The sequence below is a fragment of the Oryzias latipes genome, chromosome 4 (assembly GCF_002234675.1).
Source record: "Oryzias latipes chromosome 4, ASM223467v1".
NCBI classification, from domain to species: domain Eukaryota; kingdom Metazoa; phylum Chordata; class Actinopteri; order Beloniformes; family Adrianichthyidae; genus Oryzias; species Oryzias latipes.
Window position 1 is genome coordinate 6,711,442 of NC_019862.2, and position 26,281 is coordinate 6,737,722.

General features: G+C 41.3%; 1 protein-coding gene across 2 annotated transcripts; it reads right to left on the minus strand.

The window, feature by feature from the left end:
• Positions 1-287: 287 nt before the first annotated feature.
• On the minus strand, positions 288-24,957 carry LOC101165795 (single-stranded DNA-binding protein 3). Of its 2 annotated transcripts, XM_004067671.4 has the most exons (18): positions 24,768-24,823; positions 24,108-24,180; positions 23,939-24,000; positions 23,782-23,866; positions 10,844-10,933; positions 8,864-8,938; positions 8,593-8,655; positions 7,105-7,165; positions 6,943-7,016; positions 6,786-6,850; positions 6,664-6,712; positions 6,458-6,493; positions 6,311-6,365; positions 6,169-6,233; positions 4,419-4,497; positions 4,296-4,324; positions 2,719-2,820; positions 288-2,458 (listed from the first exon to the last, which is right to left on the minus strand). In XM_004067671.4, the coding sequence occupies exons 1-18, from the start codon at positions 24,821-24,823 to the stop codon at positions 2,429-2,431; spliced, it is 1,149 nt and encodes a 382-aa protein (XP_004067719.1). In that variant the 3' UTR covers positions 288-2,428. The 2 variants fall into 2 exon arrangements, with proteins under 2 accessions (XP_004067719.1, XP_004067718.1); XM_004067670.3 differs by lacking the exon at positions 8,864-8,938 and having other exon boundaries at positions 2,429-2,458; positions 24,768-24,957.
• Between the last annotated feature and the right edge of the window lie 1,324 nt (positions 24,958-26,281).

The window sequence follows — 26,281 nt, forward strand, 5'->3', positions numbered from 1 at the left end:
AGCTTGATGAGACGGAAAACTGAGAAGCGTTTCCTCCGTCATAAAGGTGCCTTCGTGCTCCAGGATTTCCTTTAGTCGGCGTAGACCGCCGTTGAATCCTGCATCCTCTGGCTGCACTGTAGACAGCCAGGCACGGCGCCAGAATCAACTCCTTTTTGCAGATTTGCACCCTCAACCAAAGACTAAACATGGCGGCGTCACGCTCGGTTCTATGCGTCTCACAGGTTAACATCAGGTAAAAATGGAAAAACAAAAGTTTGGGAATCCATAAAAGAGACACCGTAAAATAAGTTATTGTAAAATTATATTAACAAGCAATCTTTCCTCAAATAAAATTAAAAAGAATTCAGCAAATAAAGGCAACATAGAACAGATGTGTATAATGTTCACAGAAAAAAAAATAAAACAAATTGTTCATCACATTTACAAGACTGCTGCTAAGTTAATATTGATGCCTACTAGAATCAGTTTAAAAAGCTTTGACTAGCTGGATAACTGGGGCAAATATATGTAGTCAAAGTCTGTATCAAAATATAAAAAATATATGGGTGGGCAAGGGGGGGGGGGGGGGGGGGGGTGATACAGGAGGGAAGCCTGAACAACCATGATGGAGGACGTTAAAACGGCCGTCTCATCGAAACTGAAGGAAAACAGACAACACGACGGCGGGCGACCAGGATGAAGAGCACAGAGTGTTAAGCACAGGCAGGTAAAGATACACGCCACATCTTAAAGCAGGTGTCCATACAGAGGAGCAGCACTAGGTAGTATGTTGTACACAGACCCTCAGCACTCATGCACTCGCTTCCCTCGCTGTGCCGATGGAGGGGTCCCAGGTGACCCCGTGGGGAACCATTTGGGCACTGCAGCGGGCCACCAAAACAAAAGTCTGTCATTTATTCTTTCACTTCAGGGAAATAAATGGCTTTTATTTTGATAGTGGACCATCACAATAAAAGTCCGTCACTCATTCTTTTAATTAGGTGAAAGAAATATGGCTTTTATTTTGACATTGGACTGTCACAATAAAAGTCTGTCACTAAATCTTTTTTAATTCAGTAAAAGAAATATGGCTTTTATTTTGACAGCAGACTATCACAATAAAAGTCGGTTCCATATTATTTTAATTGGTGAAGAATTTGGCTTTTTTATAGGGGAACATCACAATAAAAATCTGTCCCTTATTGTATTAAGTTAAAGTAATATGGAATTTATTTTGACATCTTCCTATCACAATAAAAGCCCATGACTTGTTTCTATAATTAAGTGAAGTAACTGTGGCTTTTATTTTGACTGTAGGCCATCGGAATAAAAATCGGCCATTTATTCTTTCACTCCAGGAAAAAAAATATGGCTTTTATTTTAACAGTGGACCATCACAATAATAGCCTGTCACCTAGTCTTTTAATTAAGTAAAATAAATATGGCTTTTATTTTGACACTAGGCCATTACAATATTTATTCTTTAATATCAGTGACAGAGTTTTTATTTTGACAGCAAACTGTTACATCAAAAAACTGCCACTTTTTCTATTTATTTGGCTTTTTCCAACAGCTGGCCATCACAATAAAAGTCAATCATTCATTCTTTCACTTGAAGAAATATGCTTTTATTTTGATATTGGACCATCACAATAAAAGTCTATCACTTATTATTTTAATGAAGTGAAAGAAATATGGCTTTTATTTTGACAGAGAACCATCACAATAAAAACCCATCACCTTTTCTGTTAATTAAGTAAAATAATAAGGCTTTTATTTTGACAGCTAGCCATCACAATAAAAGTCAATCACTGATTTTTTCACTTAAATAAATATGGCTTTTATTTTGACAGTCTGTCCAAATAAAAATCATTTTTCTTTCATTAATTCTCACCTATTAAGCAGGAAAAACTTAACAAGTGGAGGAGGTATTGGGGGCGGGGGTTGGGAGTAATTACAATAATTATTAAAGGTGGAATTAAAGTCCTATGTTGCCCAACATTTGGGAAAGAAAGCACGGCGAAAAGTAAAACAAAACAATGACTTTCCAAGCTCACAATGCATAAGCACACTCTCCAGTGTTAAGAGACAAAAGCTGACATTTCCTGCACCCCCCACCACACAGCCGTCACGAGAATGCACGAGAGGTAAACCTTTTTTTTCCTGGTTCGCTGGGGAGACCGGTGGGTGGGCGGGGCGGGTTCTACAGAGACCACAAACGCCTCAGAAGCTGGTTTTGTCACACCGTGGGATTGTGGGAAATGGGAGACGATGTCCTTCATTTTGAGTGAGGAGCTGAAGACGCCAGACATTTTCGCTTTCTCTGGCATTAGTGTGGAAGTGAAATGGCGCGTGTCCCTGATTTGGCGCTGAAGTGTTTGGCCTTGTGAGTTCAGATCCTTGGAATGGTGGCAATAATGCTGGGCGGGGGCTTGAGGGGGTAAAATCACACGCTCATCGTCATGGTTGGAGAATACTGAGGAAACAAAGAGGAAGAACGTTACCCCAAACGGCAGCTCGAGTCCCAATGAAGAGATGGCGTCTTGCTGCGCGCAGGTTTACAGCGAAAACTTAAGGTCCCCCTCAGATCAGCTATTTTCAAAGCGTTCCCAGTCGTCTTTTAATTACGATGATGCCGTTTTTAGACAGAAAGACGTGTTCAAAGTGTTAAAAAAGAAACTTGACTTCTTGTCTGGCGTTTGTGACGAACTGCGACAGATGAGAAGACACACTCACGTTCTCGCTCTGAAAGGAGTGGAGGAAGTTTCCACTTAGCTCTCCGTCATCCCGTGGGGTCCCAGGAGGATTGCTAATGCCACTTAAATTGTTTGGAGAATTCTAGAAGAACACAAAAAGGCGTTTTTTCTTCTTTTCTTTCTATGTGTAGCACTTCACCTCACATTAAGATCAGCGTAAGCCTCCTGAACCGGAGCTTTAGGTTGAGTGTGTTGACATTCTCTCGACTAGCCTCACTCTTCAACCGTGTATGCAATAAACGCCATTCCAGAGGACTCCAACGCAGAGAAAAGCGCCTTCATGCAACCGCTTTACGTTAGTAACTTGTTGCATATCGGGGTTGCATAAGGTCACAAACCCGAAACAAAAGGCCACTTTTTTCTGCGTCGATTGTGTAAACGGTTATGGTGTGTCAAAGAGAACGCCTTATTTAGGCGTCTTCTGTGTTAACAGGTTTAGGTGAATGAAAAATCCGACTGTAAATTTGAATAAAACAAAATTAAATAATTTGAAAACAGTTTTAAACTCCAAAGTCACTTTAAACGGAAAAGAAATGTCGATTTAAAGAAATACTGACTGAAAACTTGTTTGGTAACCAAACTGAAGAAAATGTTTATTTCTAGCTGCTGTTCCCTAATTTATCTGTTCTAAAAATAACCTGCGACAGGTCAGATCTGCCAAGTAGAATTCCAGATGTTTTAAAGCTGTAGAGCCTTTTTACATTTTTCTCTCTCCTTTAAACCTTCAAAGTTCAAAGCTTCATAGAAAAATAAGTCCTGGATTATAGAATGTAAAAGGTCTGATCGTGTTTAAAGATTTATGTACATCTCAATCTGTACAGGAGAGACGGAAAAATGTTAAATTACACTGAAAAAAATCTGCGATCAGCTGAGCGAACGCTGCATTTTCAATTTTTGCTTTTGTCAAGTTTTCTTTGTTTCTCTTCTTCTTCACATTTAGTTCTCAATATACAGTTTCAGTTCAGGTTTTGTGTTTTTGTAGTTGCCCTGATTTTATGTGGGGGCGGGGCTTTGAATGCATTGGCGACTGCTGGGGCATGATGGACATTGGGTGATAGAGGTTATGGTGACGTCATTTCCTGTACCAAACTTTGGAAGAGCATCATCACTACTGTAGGTCACATCAGAGGGACGACAACAACAACAAACGCTGTTCTGGCGTGAAAATGACGTCACCACAACCTCTATAACCAGATGTCAATCATGTCCCAGTAGCCAATGTGCTCAAAGCCCCCCCCCACACACACACACACACACACATAAAATGAGGCAAAAACAAGAAGTCTAAAACTGTAAATTGAGAACTTAAAGTGAAGATGTCAATTCAAAACAACATTCGGTAACAGTTTTAGGTCTATAGTTTTTATTTTTAATCAAAGTATTTTTTTCAAGTTACTAGTAACTAATATTTTTGTCACGTTTACAATGCATACTTTTGAGTTTTTAACTGTTTTCAGATTTTTGTCTATTTTTTTTTTTGCTTTTTCCTTCACTTTAAGCTTATCCTGATTTGTCACCACAGATCGGATTATGAAGACGGGACGGTTTTGCCGTTACCTTGTTCATTCCATCCAAATCACCAGATCCTGCAGGAGAGACGACAAGAAAAGTAGAAATGGGTTTCTGTGATTTCACTCCTCTCCTTAGAATGAGGAGAGCAGATAAACAGCAGTGTGTTACCTAGTGATCCATTCATGTGGTGTGGTTCCATCCCAGCCATGGCTCCCAGGGGCCCATCAGAGCCGGGGCCCATTGGGAACTGCCAGAGGAAAAGGCATCATTACTTATCAGAGCCAGTGTGGCCCCGCTGTCCTTCCAGGTGGATCTGATTTAGTTTGTTCATCCGTTCCAAATGTTTCTTAAGAGTTGGACGTGAACTGTGATGGAGCCAACGTAAAAGAGGGTCATCCACAGGCGGACGCACTCCCAGCACACTCTGGACCAGAAGAAACCCAGCAGTGGTTTCTTCAACCGCCAAGGAACTCAGAGTAGAACAGAAGGGCTGCAGGTTTCAGGCTGATTTAAAGCAGCAGACGGCGTGCCGCAGCATCTAACCATCATTTAGGACTTTTCTTTAAAATCTATTTCTTATATTTCCATGGAAAATCTGTTTTAAATGTAAAAATGTAAGAATTCTAATTTTTATAAGAAAAGTTCCACTTCTGGTCAATTTTAACTAAACGTTGTATAAAAACATTTTTTTATTACTAAAAATAAAAAAAATACATTTTCAGTATACGACCAAATGTAACAAATCATCTTAAATTGACTTAAATCAAAACTTTAGCTGAAATGTTAGCATCAACAGTTCAAGCAGACTAAGGGCTTCTATAAACTTTTGGGTTGTTTATCCTTGGTCCTCACCATAAACAAACCCAAAGCCGTATTTTGAGTCGTTTTACTTCCGGGTGGGAAAATGAACCATGAAAATAACTTAGACGCTTATGGTGGAGAAATGGACATTCAATTCCCTAGCAACAGCTCTGGTGGACATTCCTGCTATCAGCATGCCAATCGCACGCTCCCTCAAAACTTGCGACATCTGTGGCATTGTGCTGTGTGATACAACTGAAGATTTCAGAGTGGCCTTTTCTTGTGGCCAGTCTAAGGCACACCTGTGCAATAATCATGCTGTCTAATCAGCATCTTGATATGGCACACCTGTGAGGTGGGATGGATTGTCTTGGCTAAGGAGAAGTGCTCACTATCACAGATTTAGACAGATTTGTGAACAATATTTCAGAGAACTGGTTATTTTGTGTATGTGGAAAATGTTTCACATCTTTGAGTTCATACCATAAAAAATGGGAGCAATAACAAAAGTGTTGCGTTTATATTTTTGTTCAGCGTATATACGAATACGATTCTTCTTGAAAGAATTCCTTTTCCGAGCACTTTATCACTTTCTGTTTATCCTAATATTTAATTTTACTTTGTTTTTTTTTTTAATGAAAGGAAATCAAATCAAATAGCTTTATTGTCCACGCGTTTTTCTGCTTTTAATTAATAAAATATTTATTTTAAAAACAAAAAACAATGGAGATATCTGGAAAGAACAAAGTCGAGGTTTGTTGTAGAAAAGCGGCATCGTTTTTGCTCTGTTCTGAGTTTTTTTTTTTTTCCAGTTCAGTTGCAACAAGATACGGCTAAGGATAATGTGTGTATTGATCAGTTTTATCCGACCAATTTCCACCGTTATGCAATGTTGTGAAAGACGAGAGCAGGTTAATACAACACAAACACGTCTGAGGTCTGAGGAAGAATTAAAGTATGAAAACGGTTTTCATGAAGGGCAGTTTCCTGGTTTTGCAGCTGAAGTGTCTAAACTAAAACTAGAATTGTTGTTTTCTATGACAAAGATGGCAGCTCTTACCACATACATGTAGAAAGTGAAACTCCTAACAACACATCGATAAGGTTGAGCTCTCACATTATTTCGGTTTCCAGGTCCAGTGTTGATCATGGTGTACAGGTTGTCGCCAGAGTTGTTCGAGTCTGGAAGAGGCGCAGACGTCACAGCGTGAGTCTCAAAAGACGAGCAGAAGTGTTAAAAAGCTGAGGGAAGTTCTGACCTGCAGGGCTAGGCATGATGGGAGTTCCTGGAGGACCCCCACCTCCAGATGGCCCCTATGGAGAAGCAACCACAAACATAAGGAAGAACTATTTTTTAGCATTGAGGTTTCTGTGGAATAAAAATGTTGTTGGGATAAAGTTCTCACCCCGTAGGCGCCGGGAGAGGGTGATGAGTAAGGCATCTGAAAGCAAAGAAACAAGAGTTTAAAGCCTTTTTCGGACTCGTCCATCATTTGATCATCTTGATCCGATTATGAAGGTCTGTCCAGCTCTGACACATAACACCATATCCCACATTAGAACTGCACAGGCGAGACGCGGGAAAAGGTTCTGTTTGAGCATCATTACTCACAGAGTTGGCATTGTTGGGATTGGGCCACGGTCGACCAGTTCCAGGGCCCCTGGATGGTGAGACATTTGTTAGTGCTTTCATTTTTCTGCATTTCCATGCATCTGTTTGTGAAGGCAGCTCACATGTTTACTCCTGGCATGCCGGGGCCCATGCTGTTGTGTGGGGGCCTCATCCCACCACCGAAGCTCTGAGGAGATCAAACACACTCTTCAAAAGGGACGCTTTTAAAAATGGAGAACACATGGAAAAGACCACCAACAGAACGTGTTGGGGCCTTACCTGAGGGCCAGGCCCCATGGGCCCCATGCCTCGGGGGCCACCCATCCTCTGCATTTGCCCCAAAGTCGGATGACCTAGAAAAGGCAAAAGAATTTCATGGGAACTTTCTTAGAAACTGGCCGTGTGAATCCTTTGCAGACATAGTTGCAGACTGGTTTTTACCTTGTCGTGTCGGGTCCATGTTGGGTAACATGGGATGGGGACCCGGTCCTCCACCTGGGGGCTACCAGGTGAACACAAGACAGAATAAACTTCTGATTCAGATACAAGCAATGAGCCTATTTACCAAGCATCTAATCTATATTAGATTTCTTAAGCAGATGAAAAAAAGCCATTTGAAAAAGATCGTATTTGTGATGTAGAAAATATTGTGGGCGGGGCCACAAGCTCCCTGCTCCGCTTTGCTCTGATCCATCCAACTTCATGGACCGGGTCTATGAGACTATGTTGTAGAAAACGACAAAAGTTTTTTTATTTTAGCTAATAATGGCATAATCGGCGTAAAAAGAACACTGAAAAATAGATCAGAAGATAATCAGAGAGGGACTTGAATCTGATACCAATAAAAAATTACATTTCAGAGTAAAGGCCCGTACACACCGGGACGAATATTCGCCAGGCGTTATTCGCTAGCGTTTTTCGCCACGTTTTTTGTGTTCACACCCAGGCGATTTTCGCTGACGATGAGCTGAGCGAACATGCAATTTCATTCCCTGACATTAGATGGCGCTCAATGTAAACAGAAATACTCCTGTACACAAGGTGGCGCTGCGCAACTTTACGCTTCTTAAAGTCGCTTTTCCCTCAGAAGAAGAGAGCAAGTATTTACGCGCTTGTCAGTATCATACAAAGAAAACATGAATATTTCAAGCACCGGTTGCTCCAACTGGTGCTTGGTTCGGGGATATTTTAGAATGTCCGTCATTATTTCTTCGCTGCTGTGTAGATGCAACTCGGCGTCTATCTTCTTCGCTGGTATGTGTGCTCAGCAAGGCAGTTTTGTGTTTGAGCGCCCCCAAGTTGTGTTTTACTGTAACTTCAGAAGCTCCAGACACGTGTGCAAAAGCGCCATTCTCATTGGTCGAATAGATTTTGACGCGATGTGTCGGAAAAAAAAAAACGAACCCGAGGCGTTCTTTAAAAAAGTGACGCTTTGACGCGTGGCGTTTTTGCGCGTCGGTGTGCACACTCACATTGGTGCCCTTTGTTTAGTGACGAGGCGTTAAACGTTGGCGAAAATCGCCGGCGAAATTCGTCCCGGTGTGAACGGGCCTTTAAACTGGGATTTCTCCTCAAAAGGCGAATAATTGCTGTTATGCATCTGCGTGTATCCCATTTGATTCACAGTTTTACATTTGCACATGTGTCAACAAAACTATTTCTCCACAACAAGGCATTTTTTTTGGAGAAATATTTGTTCCTACATTAGCAAAGCTAACGCTATGACTGTTAGCGCCGCATTGTTTACCAAAAACAGGTCTGACGTCAAAATTAACAGGACCTTTAAAAGTAAATTTTCCTAAATAAAATCAGATAAAAGACCAAAACATGTAGATTGGGATTTTCTGATTGAATTCTGACATCAGATTAAAAATATGTGATAAATAATATTTAAATGTTTGTGAACAGTTAGTTTTTTTTTTTACATACCTGGTTGGCCATCCTCATGGGAGGGCCTCTTGGTCCTCCAGCAAAGCGAGGCGACATGAAGGACTACAACAAAAGCAGAGTTGCTCCTTGAGAGTTGAACGGAGAGCAGACATGTTCAGTGGAAGATCCACTGCAGTTTCATTTAATCCCAATTCAAGCATAAGCTGAGATGAAGGCGAAAGCATGACGTGACGCACAAGCTTCACCAGGTAAGTGCAGACGCCAAAACCGCAGGAAAAGAGGAGGAGCGAGGAAGAAATGCAGCGTTTACCTGACTGTGAGGTCCCATCATACTGTTAGGGGGAGGAGGCTGGGGGTGAGGAGAGCCCTGAGGACCAGGAGGACCCTGCAGAGTCACTCGAATTTAAGACGCAGGGGGAGGACAGGACAGGAGGGGTGGGGGTTGAGATGAAGAGGAGAAAGACGGTGCGAGAGAAAGCAGAGAGAGGGTTACTGCAGGCCAGAGGACAGCTGGAATGCAAGAACAAAGGTTTTGGGCCAAATACACAAAAATAATGCGCCAACGTACAAACAGCAAACAGTTAAAGTGGAACTAGGCAGAGGGGAAGAAGCAAATGAAATTCCTGAAGAAAAGAGACGGAGATGGGGAGGATGTGTGTGCTTCTGCCTGTCAGTCAAAAACACTGAGAAGCCTCCTGCATGCAGCGTGTTATCAGTGCTAATTTCCTTCAATTAACAGCATCAATTAAGCTCTGTGCAATTAGCTTCATAACAACACTAAACACCACCATGTTAATGTTGCTCATCTGAGAGTGAGGGCTGTAATTAAGCCTACGCCGTCGCCTTTTTCTCCATGAAAAGCATGAGCGCAAATGTGTTCAAAATGTCTTCTGGTATTAGAATGATGGCAGTGACTCACAGTGCTTCCAGTGCATTGTAAACTGGCTGACACGGTTCACTCGGGGGCTAATATTGCAGTTTTATTCTGCTTCTAATGAGTCAGGTGTCTGCAAAAACTTCAACTTCCTGAGGTGCTGATATTCTTTTCAGAATTTTTTTAAATCTTTCTTTTGACAGTGTATTGTGTTCTGTATCCTGATTGCAATCGATCTCCTCAATATGCTGTGTCTTGTGTTCAGCATGATAGATTTAAGTTAATCTATCAGCGCTATCTGGACTTATGCCTTACTGACCTTATATGTAGATACATATGAGGTGAACATTTGTTAACCCCGTACAGGCCAGGCAGTAAATATCAAGGTGGTAGACCACGCAGTGAACCCGTAGAGAGAAAATGTTCATGATCTTTTTCTACAGTCATGCTGCTGGCAACAGATCGTAGTGAACACTTCAATATGTAAGGATGAAAGTAGGTGAGATGCAGGCGTGTCGTACCAACTTTTCATTTTTTTTCAGCCCCCCCCAAAATCCTGTGGACTGCAAAAGGAGCCCGTTAGTGCTGTTCACGTGATACGTGCACGCTCCTTGCTACAGCCTGACTGATAGAAATCAGGAATTTAGACAATCCGAGTGCAGTTTGTGTGGACATCCTACAGGCGTCCATAGGCACTTGTGTATGACGTGCACACCCGTGTGTGCGGCATTCACCTGTGGTCATAACTTACTAATGACTACAGTGTGGCGTAAGGACACTGTACAACAGCATCACCCATTATCCTTACGAAAACTTCATAATACACATACCACACGCACGATAAGGGTTCGTTCCATTTTCATGGCGTCCCTTGAGCTGACCGTACGAGCCTCAAGGGAACTGCCCGACACACCTGCAGTCCTCTTAAGATGCAGCCGCTCCTCTCTACGACCCTCCACAGACCCAGACAACACAAAACCCGCAGAACCTGCACGGGTCCACCCCCCGTAGGGATGCATGTGACTTTTTCTACAAAAGTTTGAACTTTGAAAGTTCAAACAAGAGAGAAAAGTCTGTTCATGTCAGTGAATGAAGTGTGATGGATTTACAGCCTTAAAACATCTATAGTTAAAGCTGACTACTTTGTGGATTTCATCTATCGCGGCGGGTATTTTTAGAATACAACTCTTGATAAATGAGGGATGGCCGCACATGCACAGAGATGGAAAGAGCTGCATGCAACACAACAAACAGACGGTTTTACGAACACTGATGGGTTTGTTGGAAAACAAGTTCAATCATTTGTGTCCTTTCATGAAAATGATATTTATTATGATTTTAAAGCTATTGAACTTCAAAAACAGGATGCGCCAAAAACCGTTCTTTAGGTAAATATTTGCCTTTTGGATGACTTACCTGGAAAAAGCCTGGCGGCATAGGCCCTCCTGGCATCCCCTCACCAGGGGGCATTCCTCCCATCACTGGGCTGGGGGCTGCTGCTGCGCTCTGAGAAGAAGAGGCAAACGAGAACATGAAAACCTCCCACTGTGCTTCATTTCGTCAGCTGACTTTAAGACTTTCTTCTGGTTTTTTTTTTAAAATCATTTAACGTTTGTATCAAAGAAAGGTGAGAAGACCCATCTTTGAAATGGGACAGTCATTGGTGCACAAAGGTGAACACAGTTCCACAAAATGTCTTTTAACACTTAACACAATTTAACAAACTGCCCTGCTGCTTTTGGAGACCTCAGTGAGGGTTTAATGGGGTCTTTATTGAGGTCTGAGCCCTGCTGATTAGGATCCAGCAGATCAGATAAATATCAGTGGGATGCACCGAGTCAGTGGCTGCAAAGTGCTGCTGCACAGCAGGGGTGAGCGGGGCCTATTTCCTGCTCAAACCACAGCCCTAATTCACTAATGTGCCATTTGCTTTGGTCACACGCTCCTAATTGACTGAATTTTTCTTCCCTGCAGCTGAAGCAATCTGAGATGAGCTAATGTCTTCTGAACTGTGGGGTTTAGCTTCCAGAGAACACCACCCTCCCTTCCATTTGTTAATGCGCCGCCTGCTCATCCTGAAGCACAGATGCAGGCAAACAAGCAACAATCACAAACATCAGCATCCACGCTCACATGAAGCTCTAAAGCCTCCACGCAGACCTGCATCCCCCCTCCAACAGCCAACACACTCCCTTTTATCGACTGCACCTTCCCTAATTATATCAGCTCAGACTGCTCCTGCATGGCTCTGTGTGAAATTCCTCAGTGGGAGCAGAAGTGAGACCAGCAGGAAAAATCGCATCTGATCAGATTTGAGCGCCACCGTGACATGGGCACCCCGTTTCCCACCCCCCTTCGCTGGGTGGTGTTACAGGACGGTGCAGAAAAATCAGCTAAGTGCAAAACAGACAAATCATTCAAGCAGAAGCAGCGTGGATGCTGCAGATACTTCTGTGAGGGAACCTCAGCTTCACCTCACAACCAAACTAGTATGAAATAAAACACTGAAATGGAATGTGAAAAACAGAATAGAGCTAAAACCTACTTTAAAAAAACGTTCAAACTGTTAAAATGAAGCAAACTACCCTTTAACAGCAAAACCAATTTTTAAAAATAGGATTTAAAGACCCACTTCAAGAAAATGGGGTTTTTAACATGTTCTCGTGGCATTTTTCTGATGACGGAGGACATTTATAAAGAAAAGTATGATTAAAATTGCATTTCTGAGCATTTCTTTAGTAAAATCGTTGTGAATCAGGGGCAGACGAAAAAATGCTGTCTGAAAAAGATCGTATTTGTGATGTAGAAAACATGCCGGGTGTAGCTCCGAAGTCTCAGCAACAGGGAGGGGAAGGGGGTAGGGGGCGAACAGTTCCCCCCCACAACTCAGAGGTGAATTTGTAACAAACTCCTGCTGCTCTGCAGAAACTATGTCCTTGAAAACAACACAGATTTGGGGATTTTGGTTAAATTATAAATATTATTTAAAAGATCACTGGGAACACTTTGAAAAATAAATCAGAAGATCGAAGTGGGAATTTTTTTTATTTGATTCTAAATGGATCTAAAAGGAAAAATTATATATTTTCTGTGATACTGTTTAAAAAAATAAAACAAAATCAGAAGTTTTTATTTTTTTCAGGATAGGTAGCTTAACCCACTAGAAACCACCTGATTTTTCTGCAGTAAATACTGTTCACATGACGACAAAGAAGGAGAAAAGAAAAAGTTCCAAAGCTCAGAAATAAAATAATATTTGGAGATTAAAACTGAATTGCAAAAACTACCCATTTTGTTGTTTACTTAAGACATTTCCTTTTTTGTTGAAGGTGTTAATTTTATTTTAGCTTATTTTAAGGATAAATTGAAAATGATGAACTTGTGACTCGCATTACCTACTAGTGTTTTACAATGAACTATTTTATAGCATTCGTCTAAAAGCAAACGTATAAACTCAGAAAAATGGATGATGAGTGTATTAATTTAGTTGAATAGAAATATAGATCACATCTGCTACAGTTTTTCACCTCATAGTTTCACCTTTTTTTTGGCTGGAATTAACTGAGCATAGTTTATTTAAACAAACACTGTAAAGCAGTTTACGGTCCTTTTTCCTGGGCGAGAGGCACTGGATTCAGCTGCATTTTGCTTTAAAGTCCCACTCTGATCATCTTCTGATATATTTTCCAAGTGTTTCCAGTGGTCTTTTCATTATGATTATGTCGTTTTGAGACAAAAATAAAAAGACCTGTGTCCTGTGTAGCAGTGTAACAAAAATGGTGAGCAATGTCAGCGATTTCTAGCCGTACTGTTTAGATCCAGATTCCAGTTCAGACAAGGAAAACAAAGACGTTCATGGATCTGTTTGTCTGCAAGTAGATGCGCCAGAACGGGGCGGAGTAGTTTGTGCGTATTTTTCCCATCACAAATATGATCTTTTCAAACGACATTTTTTCATCTGCTCCTGATTTACAGTGATTTGAACGAAGAAATGCTCAGAAATGCACTTTTGAGGTTAAGTTTCTTTTTATGTCCACCATTGTCAGAGAAATGCCATAAGTACATGTTAAAAACACCAAAAACACAATTTTCACCCGAGTGGGCCTTCAAAATACTACATTATTATTGATGTTAACACCGTTAACATTTGGAAATGAATTAGATAACAAGATTTATTACAGATATTGAACATCTAACAGCTTCCTTCCTGCTTTATAAATGAACATAACACCGTTTGCTTTATGGGCTCTTCTCAAAGCTGTCAGGAAGCTGCTTCAGGTGAGACACTCCCAGTTACTCAATGTAGAAACTGCCACTCATGTTTTTCATCAATTTGAAACTGTTCTTTGCTATTACATTTAATTTAATCGCACGTCTTTCGTTGGAAAGCTCATATTTACTCTAAGACGACCAACTCAAAGCTGCAACTCCTTTGCTACATTTCTAAAGCCAACAAAACCACCACAGCTGTTCAGTTAAACTGCAGCAGAACGGCTGCACATATAAAACAACTTGTTTTTCAAGATTAGAACTGCCCAGACAAGTCATCCAAATGTGAGCTGAAGGATGATGTCAGGACTACAACCAGAGCCGCACAACAAACTGACAGTCATTTTCTTCTGTCTGGCTGGAAGAAACAAACAAGGACAAACAAACGTGTTACCATCAAATCTGTGACTATTAATTACAAAAAAATCATGTCTCATTCATAAATCTGATAAAAACATATACATACTGAAAATTCTCCATCTATGCCAGGTTTGGATGTCTTTAAAAATTAAATGTAAGCATTCAAAGATGCAGTTTTGATCAACCGTCTGAGGCTTATTCCTGTTCCAAAGATTCTGCAGGAGCACAGATTCAATCTGGGAACACGCGAGATTAGGATTGCTTCTTGTTTTGTGGTTTTCCTGTTTAATTGCAGACATTTAAAAAAGGGTTCTCATATGTTGGCTCAAATGCATGCAGGCTTGCGCAGCTGGGTAGTGAGTGGGCATGCGTGTGCAGCGCTGCATTTCTCCTGCAGGCATAATGGAACTGCTTTTCTCCTCTCCCAACATTCTTGCCGTTTCAACGGCACAACATGGATGTGCACCCGTGTTCTGCCGAGAACCGGACAGTTTGTGCATCAAAGAAGAGCAAAGAAAAAATATAGCGTTAATCTGTTACACCATAGGTTAAATCCACAGATGTATATAAAACAGCATTTATAGGCTACACAAGCAAAGACGTTTACAATCATAAACAGGAAACAAAAATAAAATACAAAAGTATATGTTACATAGAATATAAATCAAAATATTTTTTAATAAATGCTTTGGTGCCAATCAGAGCTAGGCGCTAAATAAAATAGTTTGAATTTGTTGTTTTAGAAGATTTATTTTATGTGAAAACATTTTGAGATTTTTGGGGTGTCTTGATATTCCCATTTCTCGTAAGGTGCAGATGTGAAAACGGCAGCTAGCAAAGAGGATCTTGTTCCACAAGGAAAAAAAAAAGAAAGCTTGTTCCACGAGGCACACAACTATGGTTTGCGTAAGAGAGACAATAATCCCCCCCCACACACACACACACCCACTTCTTTCGTTTTACCTCTGTGTAGCGTTTAGTTTGGACTGATATAAAGCTGCAGGAAATGTGAGGATTTTTAAAAGGATCCAGACAGAAGTGGAGGATAAACTTGCTGGAGTTACAGCAACAACCAGAAAGTTTAATCCAAGTGTAGATCTGGAGACAGTGTTGTCCTTAGACAACGATGCTATGCCAATGAGATGTCCCATCCACCAACATTCAACCATGACCCGGTTTAATGTCAGACAAGTATTTTCTCGGACAGGACTTCAAGACGTGGCAGATAGATAAATAAAATACAATTATTTAATAGGACATAAAAAAATGGTAGTTTATAACAGACAGGAATCCACTTTATATGCAACCTTGTCTTATCAGAGAGCCGGTGTTAATTTCATTGACTTCAAAACCAGTTTCAAGGCTGTTGCTACCAAAGTGCTCTACCGAGTGCGAATAGCATTTCTGTTTATAAGATGCTAAAGCTAGGGTTAGCTCACAAAACATCTATAACCCTGTTCTGAAAATATTTTTAGACCTTGACGATTAGCTCAAGGGACATAATGAAAATGGAACGTATCATTGTTGTGTGTGTGGCAAAAGTATTGTGAAGTATTCGTAAGGATAATGAAAGTTACAGGCACAGGTGATGCTATCATACGGTGCCCTAAAGCCACACTCTAGATCAGGGGTCGAGAACCTATGGCTCGCGAGCCATATCTGGCTCTTTTGATGGCCACATGTGGCTCGCAGACAAATCTTTAATTATTAAAAAAAAGTTTCACTAGACCAGTCCTTCTAGGGCGATGCGATGCCAAAGGGGCGTAGTAGTAGCGGTGCTTGGAGAAAAAAAATCTGCGGCACTATCGGTTTATCTGTTCTATCACAAAGTTTGTAACAGCCTGAATCCTGCGAATAGCCGTCTCTGCAGCTGCTGCTCCCGTCTCAGAGAAAGAGCCCCAAATGTTTGAGAAGGAAAAGGGGAGGGATAGTGGGCTTAGGCAGCGAGGTGAAACGACGCACTGATTGTCAAAACACTGCAGCGTGTGAGTTTGTGTACTGACAATGTATGGCTCCACGTCTGCATGTGAGCAGTCTCTCACATCTAAAGAACATTCAGACCAACTTACGATCACGTTTGACTGATGAAAGTCTCAACGCCCGCATGAAGCTAAAACTCATATATCAACCAGACTAGACCATGAGCAAAACCATCCACAAAAACTACACAGATTGTCTAATTTTCTCATTTCTAACAGACTGTTCTATTCTATTCTTATATTTTGAAGAAAACTGAAAATCTGGCTGAAAAAAAAACCCTGAGATTATCATCAAACTGCAAAAGCTTTTACTTACTTAAGGTATGAGCATATAACATAACATAATATGATGTCCAAATGTGTTTAAAATACACGAAAAAGCTGTAACCAGACTAGCACAATTTGTTAAATATTATTTAAGGAAAAATATCATGATTAGGTTTGGTAGGAAACCTGGTGAGGAACATGGCTGATATGCTCCTGATATGCTTTAGGCCAACTAAAATTACTTAAAAACACTCTTGCTGCTCCAGTTGGGTTACTGCATCAAAACCTGTTTTTGCAGTGATGACCTCAGGTCTCTGTTGACTCTTGTTCAATCTGCTTTGCGCTTGTCTGTTAATGTGAAGGGATCCCGTTTAGCGAGCTTTTGCCATCATTTAAAAACCTCACAGTCATCAGCCTGTCAGAGTCTGCTTCAACACAAGTCTGTCCTGAATGTCTTATTAGTACCACGACTTCAATGCACAAGAAAATTATTCATGCAACCACCCGTGTCAAAACACGAGTACACTACATAAAAATGAGTTCTGAGAAAAAGTTAATAGACTTGATCAGGTGAACATGCTTCAAAGGGTTAAGAGAGAGAACAGCTTCAAATCTGCCAGAGGGACCCATCAGGAAAACAGTCACACGAATGCCACTAAAGTGTTTTACAAGTCCGTCCACAAGAATGATCAACAAAACACTTCTGAGGTTTACATGTTTGACTAACTTCAGGGCTTTAGCACAGGGGTGGGCAATTCCAGGTCTTGAGGGCCGGTGTGTCTGCATGATTTCCATATAGTCTTGCTCTACTCATGGCTGATTACCTGGTTAAGGTGAGTCCATCCAATAGTATTGCCCTACTTATGGCTGATTACCTGGTTCAGGTGTGTCCAGCCAATCAGAACATGCCAGAGAAGGGCATGTTGGAAAACATGCAGGAATGGGGCCCTGAGTGCCCACCTCTGCTCTAGCAGGTTTACACCATTGACTGAGAACTGACTAAGTGTGACGTCTGGCATAGAAAATGGTTTACTTACGGCTCCAACCAAATAAAATCAATGTAGTCGCCTTTTTCGCAATACAGATGCCGCCATGTTGGAGGCAGACATTAGCAGTTATCAGTGATTGGTCTTAAAACTGAGCCATCGTTTCTGCGGCAACCACTCTCTCCAAACAGGAGTGAAGTTGTTGGACGATTTGAAATTTGTTCTCCACATTTGACCCAACCCCTTGGGGGACCGGTAGGTGTCAAGCAGGGAGGCATTGGGTCCCATTTTTAAAGTCTTTGGTATGACTCGCCCTGGTTTACATTTTGAAAATTAAAAAGCATTGCTGTGAATCAATTTTAATAGTCAAATTAGACATTTCTACATGAATTTTGCTACACATTTACCAGAGAACTTTTTTAAAGTGAAATGTCAAGTACCATTTTCTTTATCATTTTAATTAAGTGACAGAATGAGCAGTGTTGAGGAAGGAAATGAAAAAGCATTTTGGCTGATTGCTTTTTCATTTTAATTTTGAGTCAAAAAATGCAGCTTGATTTTGAAAATGAAAAAGCATTTTTGGAATTGACTTTATTTTTAATTTTGCTACACAATCGCTTCCATAGAATAATTTGAACTACAGAAAAAATACCATGAAAATCTCAATAACATGGTTATTCTGACCAAGAGAATGATTGGGTAACAGTTGTTTATTTCTCGATAGAAATCTATTGGATTTTGGCTTCTTGGAGCCCTCAGGTACTTCCTTTTTGGAATGCCGCAGGGGGGAGGGGCCACTCCGAGTGTTGTAATTGAAAGAATACTGTCAAGTCTCCAGCAAAATTATGTTTACCTGACCCAGAATACTAGCCTCCCTGCATGAACAGTCTTCTGGCTGAATATTCAATTTTTTAATTAGAGACAACAGTTATGTTACACAGGGCTGCACGGTGGCGCAGTGGTTAGCGCTCTTGCCTCACAGCAAGAAGGACCTTGGTTCAAGTCCCGGCTGGGGGACCTGAACCAGAACATCAATGGGGGACCTTTCTGTGTGGAGTTTGCATGTTCTCCCCGTGCATGTGTGGGTTTTCTCCGGGATCTCCGGCTTCCTCCCACTGTCCAAAAACATGCTTCATAGGTTGATTGGCAACTCTAAATTGACCATAGGTGTGAGTGTGAGAGTGAATGGACGTGTGATTGAGGATATTCTACCCTGCGACAGACTGGCGACCAGTCCAGGGCATCCCTTGCCTACGCCCAAGTGGCCGGGATAGGCTCCGGCAACCCCGTGACCCCGAAAGGGAAAAACGGTCAAGAGGATGAATGAATGAGTTATGTTACAACTGGAGAAGCTGTGAACGCAAACCGTCTCTGCTAAATCTGTTAGTTTCCCCACTGAGGGATGAATTTCTGGCATTATCTCATAGCATTAGGAGATTCAAGAGTAAAAAAGGTTTATATCTTCTAAAAGACAGTTTTGTCTGTAGGGATTTTAAATATTTACTCACTAGAATATTATGACCAACAAATTGTTTGCTAAAATACAACAAACCATGAAACATTAAAAAAACAACCTCCAAAGAATTAAGCAATGACATCTGCATCCAAGCTAAGATTTTCCTCTTGACATAAATAAGGCTACGTTTACACCGCAGGCTGAAACGACCCAATTCCGATTTTCTTTGCTCCTATGCGACCTGTACCTGATCTTTTCATGACAGTCTGAACGACACAGATCCAATCTTTTCAAATGCGACCCAGGCCAATTGGGTATGTGGTCCTGAATCCGATACGTATCCGATCTTTTCAGATGTGGCCGCCGTCTGACCGGCCAGGCCACATGAATCCGACCCGATACAATACAAACGTCATAATTCTGCGTTGAAGTAGGCGGGAACTAGAACATAAACAACAACCATGGCGGACGGTGCTTCTGAGACCAGTCAGTGGAAGGGAAGCGAGGTCACCGATTGGATTCATATTTAGGGTGACAGCTCTATTCAGGCCAAACTCCAGGGCCCTTATCGCAACCGGGTGATTTTAAAAACAATTTCCAGCGAAATGGCCGAGCGTGGTGTTGAACCTTTCCCACCATGACTTTTTTTCCCTCCCTTTTCGACCATGGTCAGAAGCGCGGGGGACCCAAGGCAGATCCTCCTCCGGGGTTTACTTCCCCGTTCGGACCCTTAGATTCTCCAGGATTCTCCAGAACGGGTTAATAAAGAGTACATTGCATTTATTCTGGGGGAAGCCTTCTTTTATTATCGTTTTCCTTCCTCCCTAACACACAACATGATTGCACGCCAACACATGCGGGTCATTTCTGGGTCATTTCACGGTCACAAAAATTTGCATTTAATTGGAAATGAGAACGGCCTTGCAAAATTTTTTGCTTTTTTCAAAAAATCTGAACTGAGCATTAGGCCCTGCAGTGTGAACGTAGCCTAAGTTAGTCTCCTTAAAACCTTGTAAATCAAGATTTTAAAAACATTTTCAGATGGATTAAAAAAGCTCATGCACTAAAGTCATGTGTGTAATAAAAACATTTTATACCAGAATATCTTGAATAAAAAAAACTATATTCACAGATGACATCTTTTGTTCTGATGGTTTACACCCTCGTTTATCAGATGACAGTTTGCTTAAAATGCAAAAATATCTAGTTTACATTTGACAATTCTGTGGATAAACCTTCTTCTGGATAGACGAGATCCACCAACAAAACGTGAGGCTCCACTTGTCAGTTTGAGGGAGTGACCTTAGTGAGTTGCAATATGAATTTAAAAAAATGACAGTTTATTCTCCTGACAGGAATGATGACTGTTTCGGTGTCATGGCGTCATAGAGAGATTGTTATCCCGAATATATGCTCTTTAACAAATGAACAGAAATATTTCTGACACTGGGTGTTTGAAATGCATAGAATATAGTTTTTATTCAATGTATATTCAATGACGTAGGTTTAGAACAGCCAGGATATTCTGACAGATTAAAAACAGTTTTACTCCAAATGATTAGAATCCCTTCTCTCTGGTCTTATTTAACCAGGCAACCTTGTGTGCACATTGTAGTGAACCGCACCAGGGTTCACCTGCAAAATCGTAACTTGAGACAGACCAGGTTAGCTAGTTTGGTGTACAACCATTGACTGTAAATGAGAACTGGATTTGAGTGGCCTGTCTTTCATTCAAGTGACTGAATAATTAGGCAACTCTTCAGCAGCAGTTATGTTGCTTTGATTTTAAATCTTTGAAGAAGATATAATAATTTACATTTACTAAAACAACAAAAAAAATTCATTGTTGACAACATTTAAGTTGGCGGGTTTTATCATTTATTCAGAAATTGTTGAATTACATCAATTAACTTTTTACTAAATAAAACTATACTTTCCATCACAGTTTTAGATGAATGTCTGGACTATTGTTGGTCTTCATTTCTGTATGGTTCTTTACTCCTGCTGTCTGGCTCTGATATAATGAGACAAGAACAGCCTTTAGCTTTTGTTGTTCTGCTTTTAGGAAGCCCATTCTTGGAGTGACGTATGCACACGCGCACACACACACAAGCACACAAAGTATTTAGGTATTGACCACAAAAATGTTCCCTGGCAGAGGAGCAGAAAGTGTTAGGCAGACTGAGAGGCTTTGTGAACGGTGAGTTTCCAGACATGTTATGCCAGATCTTTATCACATCCCTCTGAAGCCCACAGCTGTGCTCAGCGTACAGCCTGATGCTGCTTCTGCTCAAAAGCCTCTTTTCCACACAGACCTTCTGCTACCAGAAACGAGCAGATGTCTCTGTCTTGCTTGAGGCTACCAGCTCTGGTTTGGGGCCTCCGTTACAATCACCCGGGGGAGCTTCTGGGCAGACCGCCCTTCCCCTAAATCATGATTCAGCATATATAAACACGTGTGTTCTTCAAACCATGAAGCTGTCTCTGCCAAACAAACACCTGAATCACTGACACGGGTTACAAAAGGGCAGAATGGCGGCGGATGTTCTCCTTTTGCAAAAACAAAGGGGGCGTGGGGGCAAGGGGGATGGGCAGCATGAGGAGCAAAGAAAGAACTTGGATGACTCTTAAAGGAAAAATACACAGAAAGAAGACTAAAAGTGTGTTTCAAAGAAGCTGAGGGAGATGTGATGTAGATGTTCATGCTACAGCGAGGACCACCCAGCTGCAGACCCCAGAGCGTCTGCTCCTAACAGCTTCTCCCTCTAAAAACAGAGCCCTCACAACCAGCCAACATGTTTAGCTTGTAAATGTTTAACCATTAATCAACACCATAAAAGCCCATTCTGCATCCTGACTGGACGGCAACCCCCCCGTCCCTTCTCATCTCCACGCTCCCCCCCTCCTCTTTTTTTATTCCCGCCGCCGCTCTGCCGTGGTGGATGCTGGGCATATGCCACAACGCCACTCCCTTTTCCTTTTCTAGTCTGACTTCAGCGCTGTGACAGCCATCAATCAGCCGCTCCGCCACGGAGCCCTTGCGGGGTGGGGGTGGGGGGGTTCAGTCAGCCCAGTATGGATGCTGGGGGGGGGTTACAGGGCTGGTTAGCAGAGCAGAACTCACCTCCCCCACTTAGACAAAAGGAGAGGGTCCAAGGACTAGTGCTATCCACGCACACAGACGAGCAGTGGCTTGACCCCCCCCTCCAATGATCACAAAGAGAGCCAACATTCAAGCAAAGGGCAACCACAATATGTCAGAGAGAACTAACCACACAGAAGCTCTCAAGCAACATCGCATCCAATGGCAATACACTGTTCCTTCATATGCTTAATGTATCACATGGTCTGAGGTAAAGGCAACCATAGCATCCATTTCTCTGATGTATTCCTGATCTTTTTTGTCTGTAATTTCAACAAATACTTCAACGAGGGGGCTACTAGTAAATACCGTTTTTCAATATTACAAGTCAATTTTAAAATAAACAACTCAAGATAGAAGCAGCCGAGGCCAGTTATGGCTGCTTCTCAAACTAAACGTGCAGTTCCCCTTCTTAAAGACTCACTCCCATTAAAAAATTGTGGTTTTAACATGATCTTGTGGCATTCTTCTGGTAATAAAGGACATTTATAAATAAAATCACTCCACCTTGCTCCGCTCCATTTTGATGCATCCACTTACAGACAAATAGATCCATGACCGTCCTTGTTTTCCTCGTTTGAGCTGGAATCTGGATCTAAACTGTAATACTGGATATCTCCGATATTGCTCGCCATTTTGGTTGCAGTGAAAATGTTAGGTTGAGGTTGTGAGGGGCTATAAACTAGCGGGAGAAACAAAGGGATGATGGGAAATGAGCGCAGGCCTCATCATTGCTAATGGTCCCGCCCACAACTCAGAGGTGGATATCTAATGAGTTCCTGCTGCTCAGCAGAAACCATCTGTCTTAGAAAACAACACAGGATTTTGGATTTTGACTAAAAATGAAATTTTGATAATGAAAAAAACCACTGGGAATGCTTTGAAAATAGATCAGATCCTAGGTCACCAGCAAAAGAAGAGGTCCGTTACCCCAGCTACCATATCTGCCGAAAGCATACCCAAAATCGACATTTTAACCCAACACTGACTCATCAGGTCATTGAGCCCATCAGTCTGAGGATGATTTTACAGGTAATATATTTTCTAAAGTGATAAAATTAGTTATGGTCCTTAAATCTACATCAAGCATTCGTCTAATTTTGCAAACAAATGAAGCTCATTTCTCTGACGTACAAATGCAGTTTTCAACACCGACTCAAAGCATGAAAGGGTGAGGCTAAAGGAAACACCCTCCCTTCTTCAAAATAGCATAAGATGATGCAAAACAACTATAACATGCAAATTCAAAAGTGTTTCCATAACAGGAGGAATGCCAGCCAAACAAAGCTCACATTCAGGCTGGGAGAGCCTGACGCACAGCTGCATCTTCCAACTTTCATATTCACAAAGACAGCAGGACGTTTGTGATTTAAGGAGAACGGTCACACTCAGGAGCAGAGAACACCTTAAAACAAACATGGAGCTCTGGGAAGACCACCTTTTTTCAGCTTAATAACTGAGGAAAGAGGCGCGTGGACAAAGAGGGCGAGCGTTGGACAGGTCTGACTCAGGACATGCTGACATCAGCTCGGTTTTCCCAGAAGCCAATAAAGCTTGATGTTGGCAACAATTGACCCACCAACAGCTTAAAAGTGTTTGAATTTGTCTCGGGTTGTAAAGCCCAGTAAATAAACCACTGTGACCCACAGTGTCTGTAAACATGAATTATATGAGGAGGATTTTTTATAATGAAAAGTCTGACAGAAATTATGATTTTAGTATGAAGCTGTGTTTGTCAATGACAGTTGAATAGTAGTAGTAGTGAGTATTTCCCCACATTGATTTAAAAAAATGAATTTTTATTTAGTTGGTTTGTTTCAGTGGAATGGACTGTATATAATTTACTTTAATAATGGGCTAAATGAAGATAGAACAGATCACTTTGCTTCACTCACATAATCATGGAAGGCCTTTGCTTCACTGGAGTGGTCACATGTCTCCCTCCTCTCAGGTGCAGCACAATACAAGTCCCAGAAAACACTGCAGACAGGTGATGTTATGAAGCATAAACAACAACAACAACAAATGACATTCAGAAAAGAGGAGACTCACCACCACCAGGAGTGGAGGAACCCCGGGGGTTCTCCAAGTGTTATGTTTTTCTCCCATCGGATCTGTCAATTAAATAACTAATTAGATAATTGAATTAACTGATTAATTGGAGTTTTATTTAGAAAAGGGGAACCCAATGTGATGGACCTTCCCCCCAGATTCCACATACCTCTGATAAAAAGGTCTGTGCAGACTTCTGAGCTCCTATGTGCAACAAATACTCATAGACGTATAGAGCCAACCTGCAGGAAACAAAAAAAACATCAACGTAAGAGAACAGCGGGTCTTAGACTCCCAAACGGAGGGACGGAGGAGACGTGCAGGCCCGGGAACAATGGCTTCTAAACAGCCAACAATGATCATAACGACAATCGGGTAAAAAAGCAGTGGAGCTGCAGAGGCACTATGAAAATAAAGAAAATGAAAGTCATGATGTGACAGAGAAAAACCTTCTCCAGCCTGTTGTGTGTTCGCCAGCAGCCTTGATGGGCTGGAATTACCAAACGGCAGAAAACAATGTGCTGTCGCGCGCCGCTGTTATTGTTTTCTCCTTCCGCGCTCGCGCTGCGAAAATTAGGAGACGAACGAGTCAACGACAAAAGCTAAACGACGCCCAAAAATTATAAGAAAAACAGCCGAAAATTGACTAAAAACATGTCTAACCGCGAGCGGGCAGAGTACTGGAGCTCGAAGGAGGAATGGCGAGCAGACAAGCGGTTCATTCAATTCCATTCTCGGCAGGAGGAAATCGCCTCTAAGCTAGCCCGTCCAGCGAACAACAGACCGCGAGCCCGGGTAAAAATTCAGAGGAGGAACCGTTTGAGCTCACTTTTCTCGGGCCTGGCTGTCCGACGGCACCGGGGTGCCTTTGCCTTTGGGGAACATGGTCTGTCGGAGGGACGACGGCCGCCTTCGCTTTCTTTCTTTTTTTTCTCGTTATTTCATCTGTCAGATCATCGCGGCCGAGAGCCTTAAGCACTCCAACCACACTCCTCCTCGATCCAACGCCACAACCGAGCGTGGTCGCGAGGAAGAGGCGGGGCCTGCTTGACTGAGTGCCAATTCAGCCAATGAGAAGACGCAGGCTGCCTTAAGGTCCCCCTTCTTGTGGTTTCGCTCTGACTCATGTTAAATACAAATGTGAAATTTGCAGTGTTTTATAAAAAATATAAACATTCCAGTTTTTTTTTACTTCTAATTTTTGGAATCCTCAAACTCGATAATAGTGTAAGTCCTTTTCAACATTTTATATAAAGAGTGGTCATTAGATAATTATTATCTGTTGTAAATTCACGGAAATGTAAAAGTGGGCTATTCTTTAATTAGCCGGTTATTTGTACTTTTTTTTTTTGGTTTGGACAAAATGTCAATTTCCTGATGTGTCAAAACTATGTTTTTATATAATGTTCAATCAACATAAAATTGCCAATGTTTTCAATAAATGCATTTTAAATTCAGTAAAGCAGATTATAATCTACTCATTTATTCCAAAAAGATAAATTCAGAAAATAAACATATAATATATTCACAAAGACTGGAATTAGACAGGAATTGACTCATACCAATGGAAAATATATATTTTTTGTTCTTAGCATGTTCTAGTGGCATTTTTCTCATGACGGAGGACATAAATATGAATAAAATTAATCTTAACATTGCATTTCTGAGTATTTAATTATTCAAATCATTGGGAATCAGGGGCAGATGAAAAAATCCAGTCTAAAAAATAGTGTTGCAGTGACGTATAGCCTACAGTCAGCGTGCAATAAGCTCTCTGCTCCACTCCATTGCATCCACTTGTAGACGACTAGATCCATACCCGTACACGTCTTTGTTTTTCTCGTCCGAGCTGGCATCTGACTTAAAACTGTACAGCTGGATAGCTCCAATATTGCTCGCCGTTTTTGTTGTAGCGATAATGTCAGGTTTGGGGTTGTGAGGGGACAGAAAGTTAACAAGGTGATGATGGGAAATAAGGGCAGGCTTACTCCGTGCCAACAGTTTTCTGTGCATCATTTTCGATTTTGGCTAAAAACATCTAAATCATAATGAAAAGACCACGGCGCATGCTTTGAAAATATATAATTGATTATTGGCGTGAGAAAAAAACAAAATAACATGATTGCTAATAGATAGTACTACATTTAACCTAAATCATTAATACTTTGATGGTTAAGAGAATAAAATAAAACCTCTAGGGAATAAGAAAGGATAAAACTTAAGATGCTTAAGGCTTTTAGATAATAATAAAAAATAAATGAATAAAAATCCATCTTTAAAATCACCCAACCCAGAGGAAAGTGATTGAAAAAAAACTTTTTTAAATGCTTTTTGTGATTATGG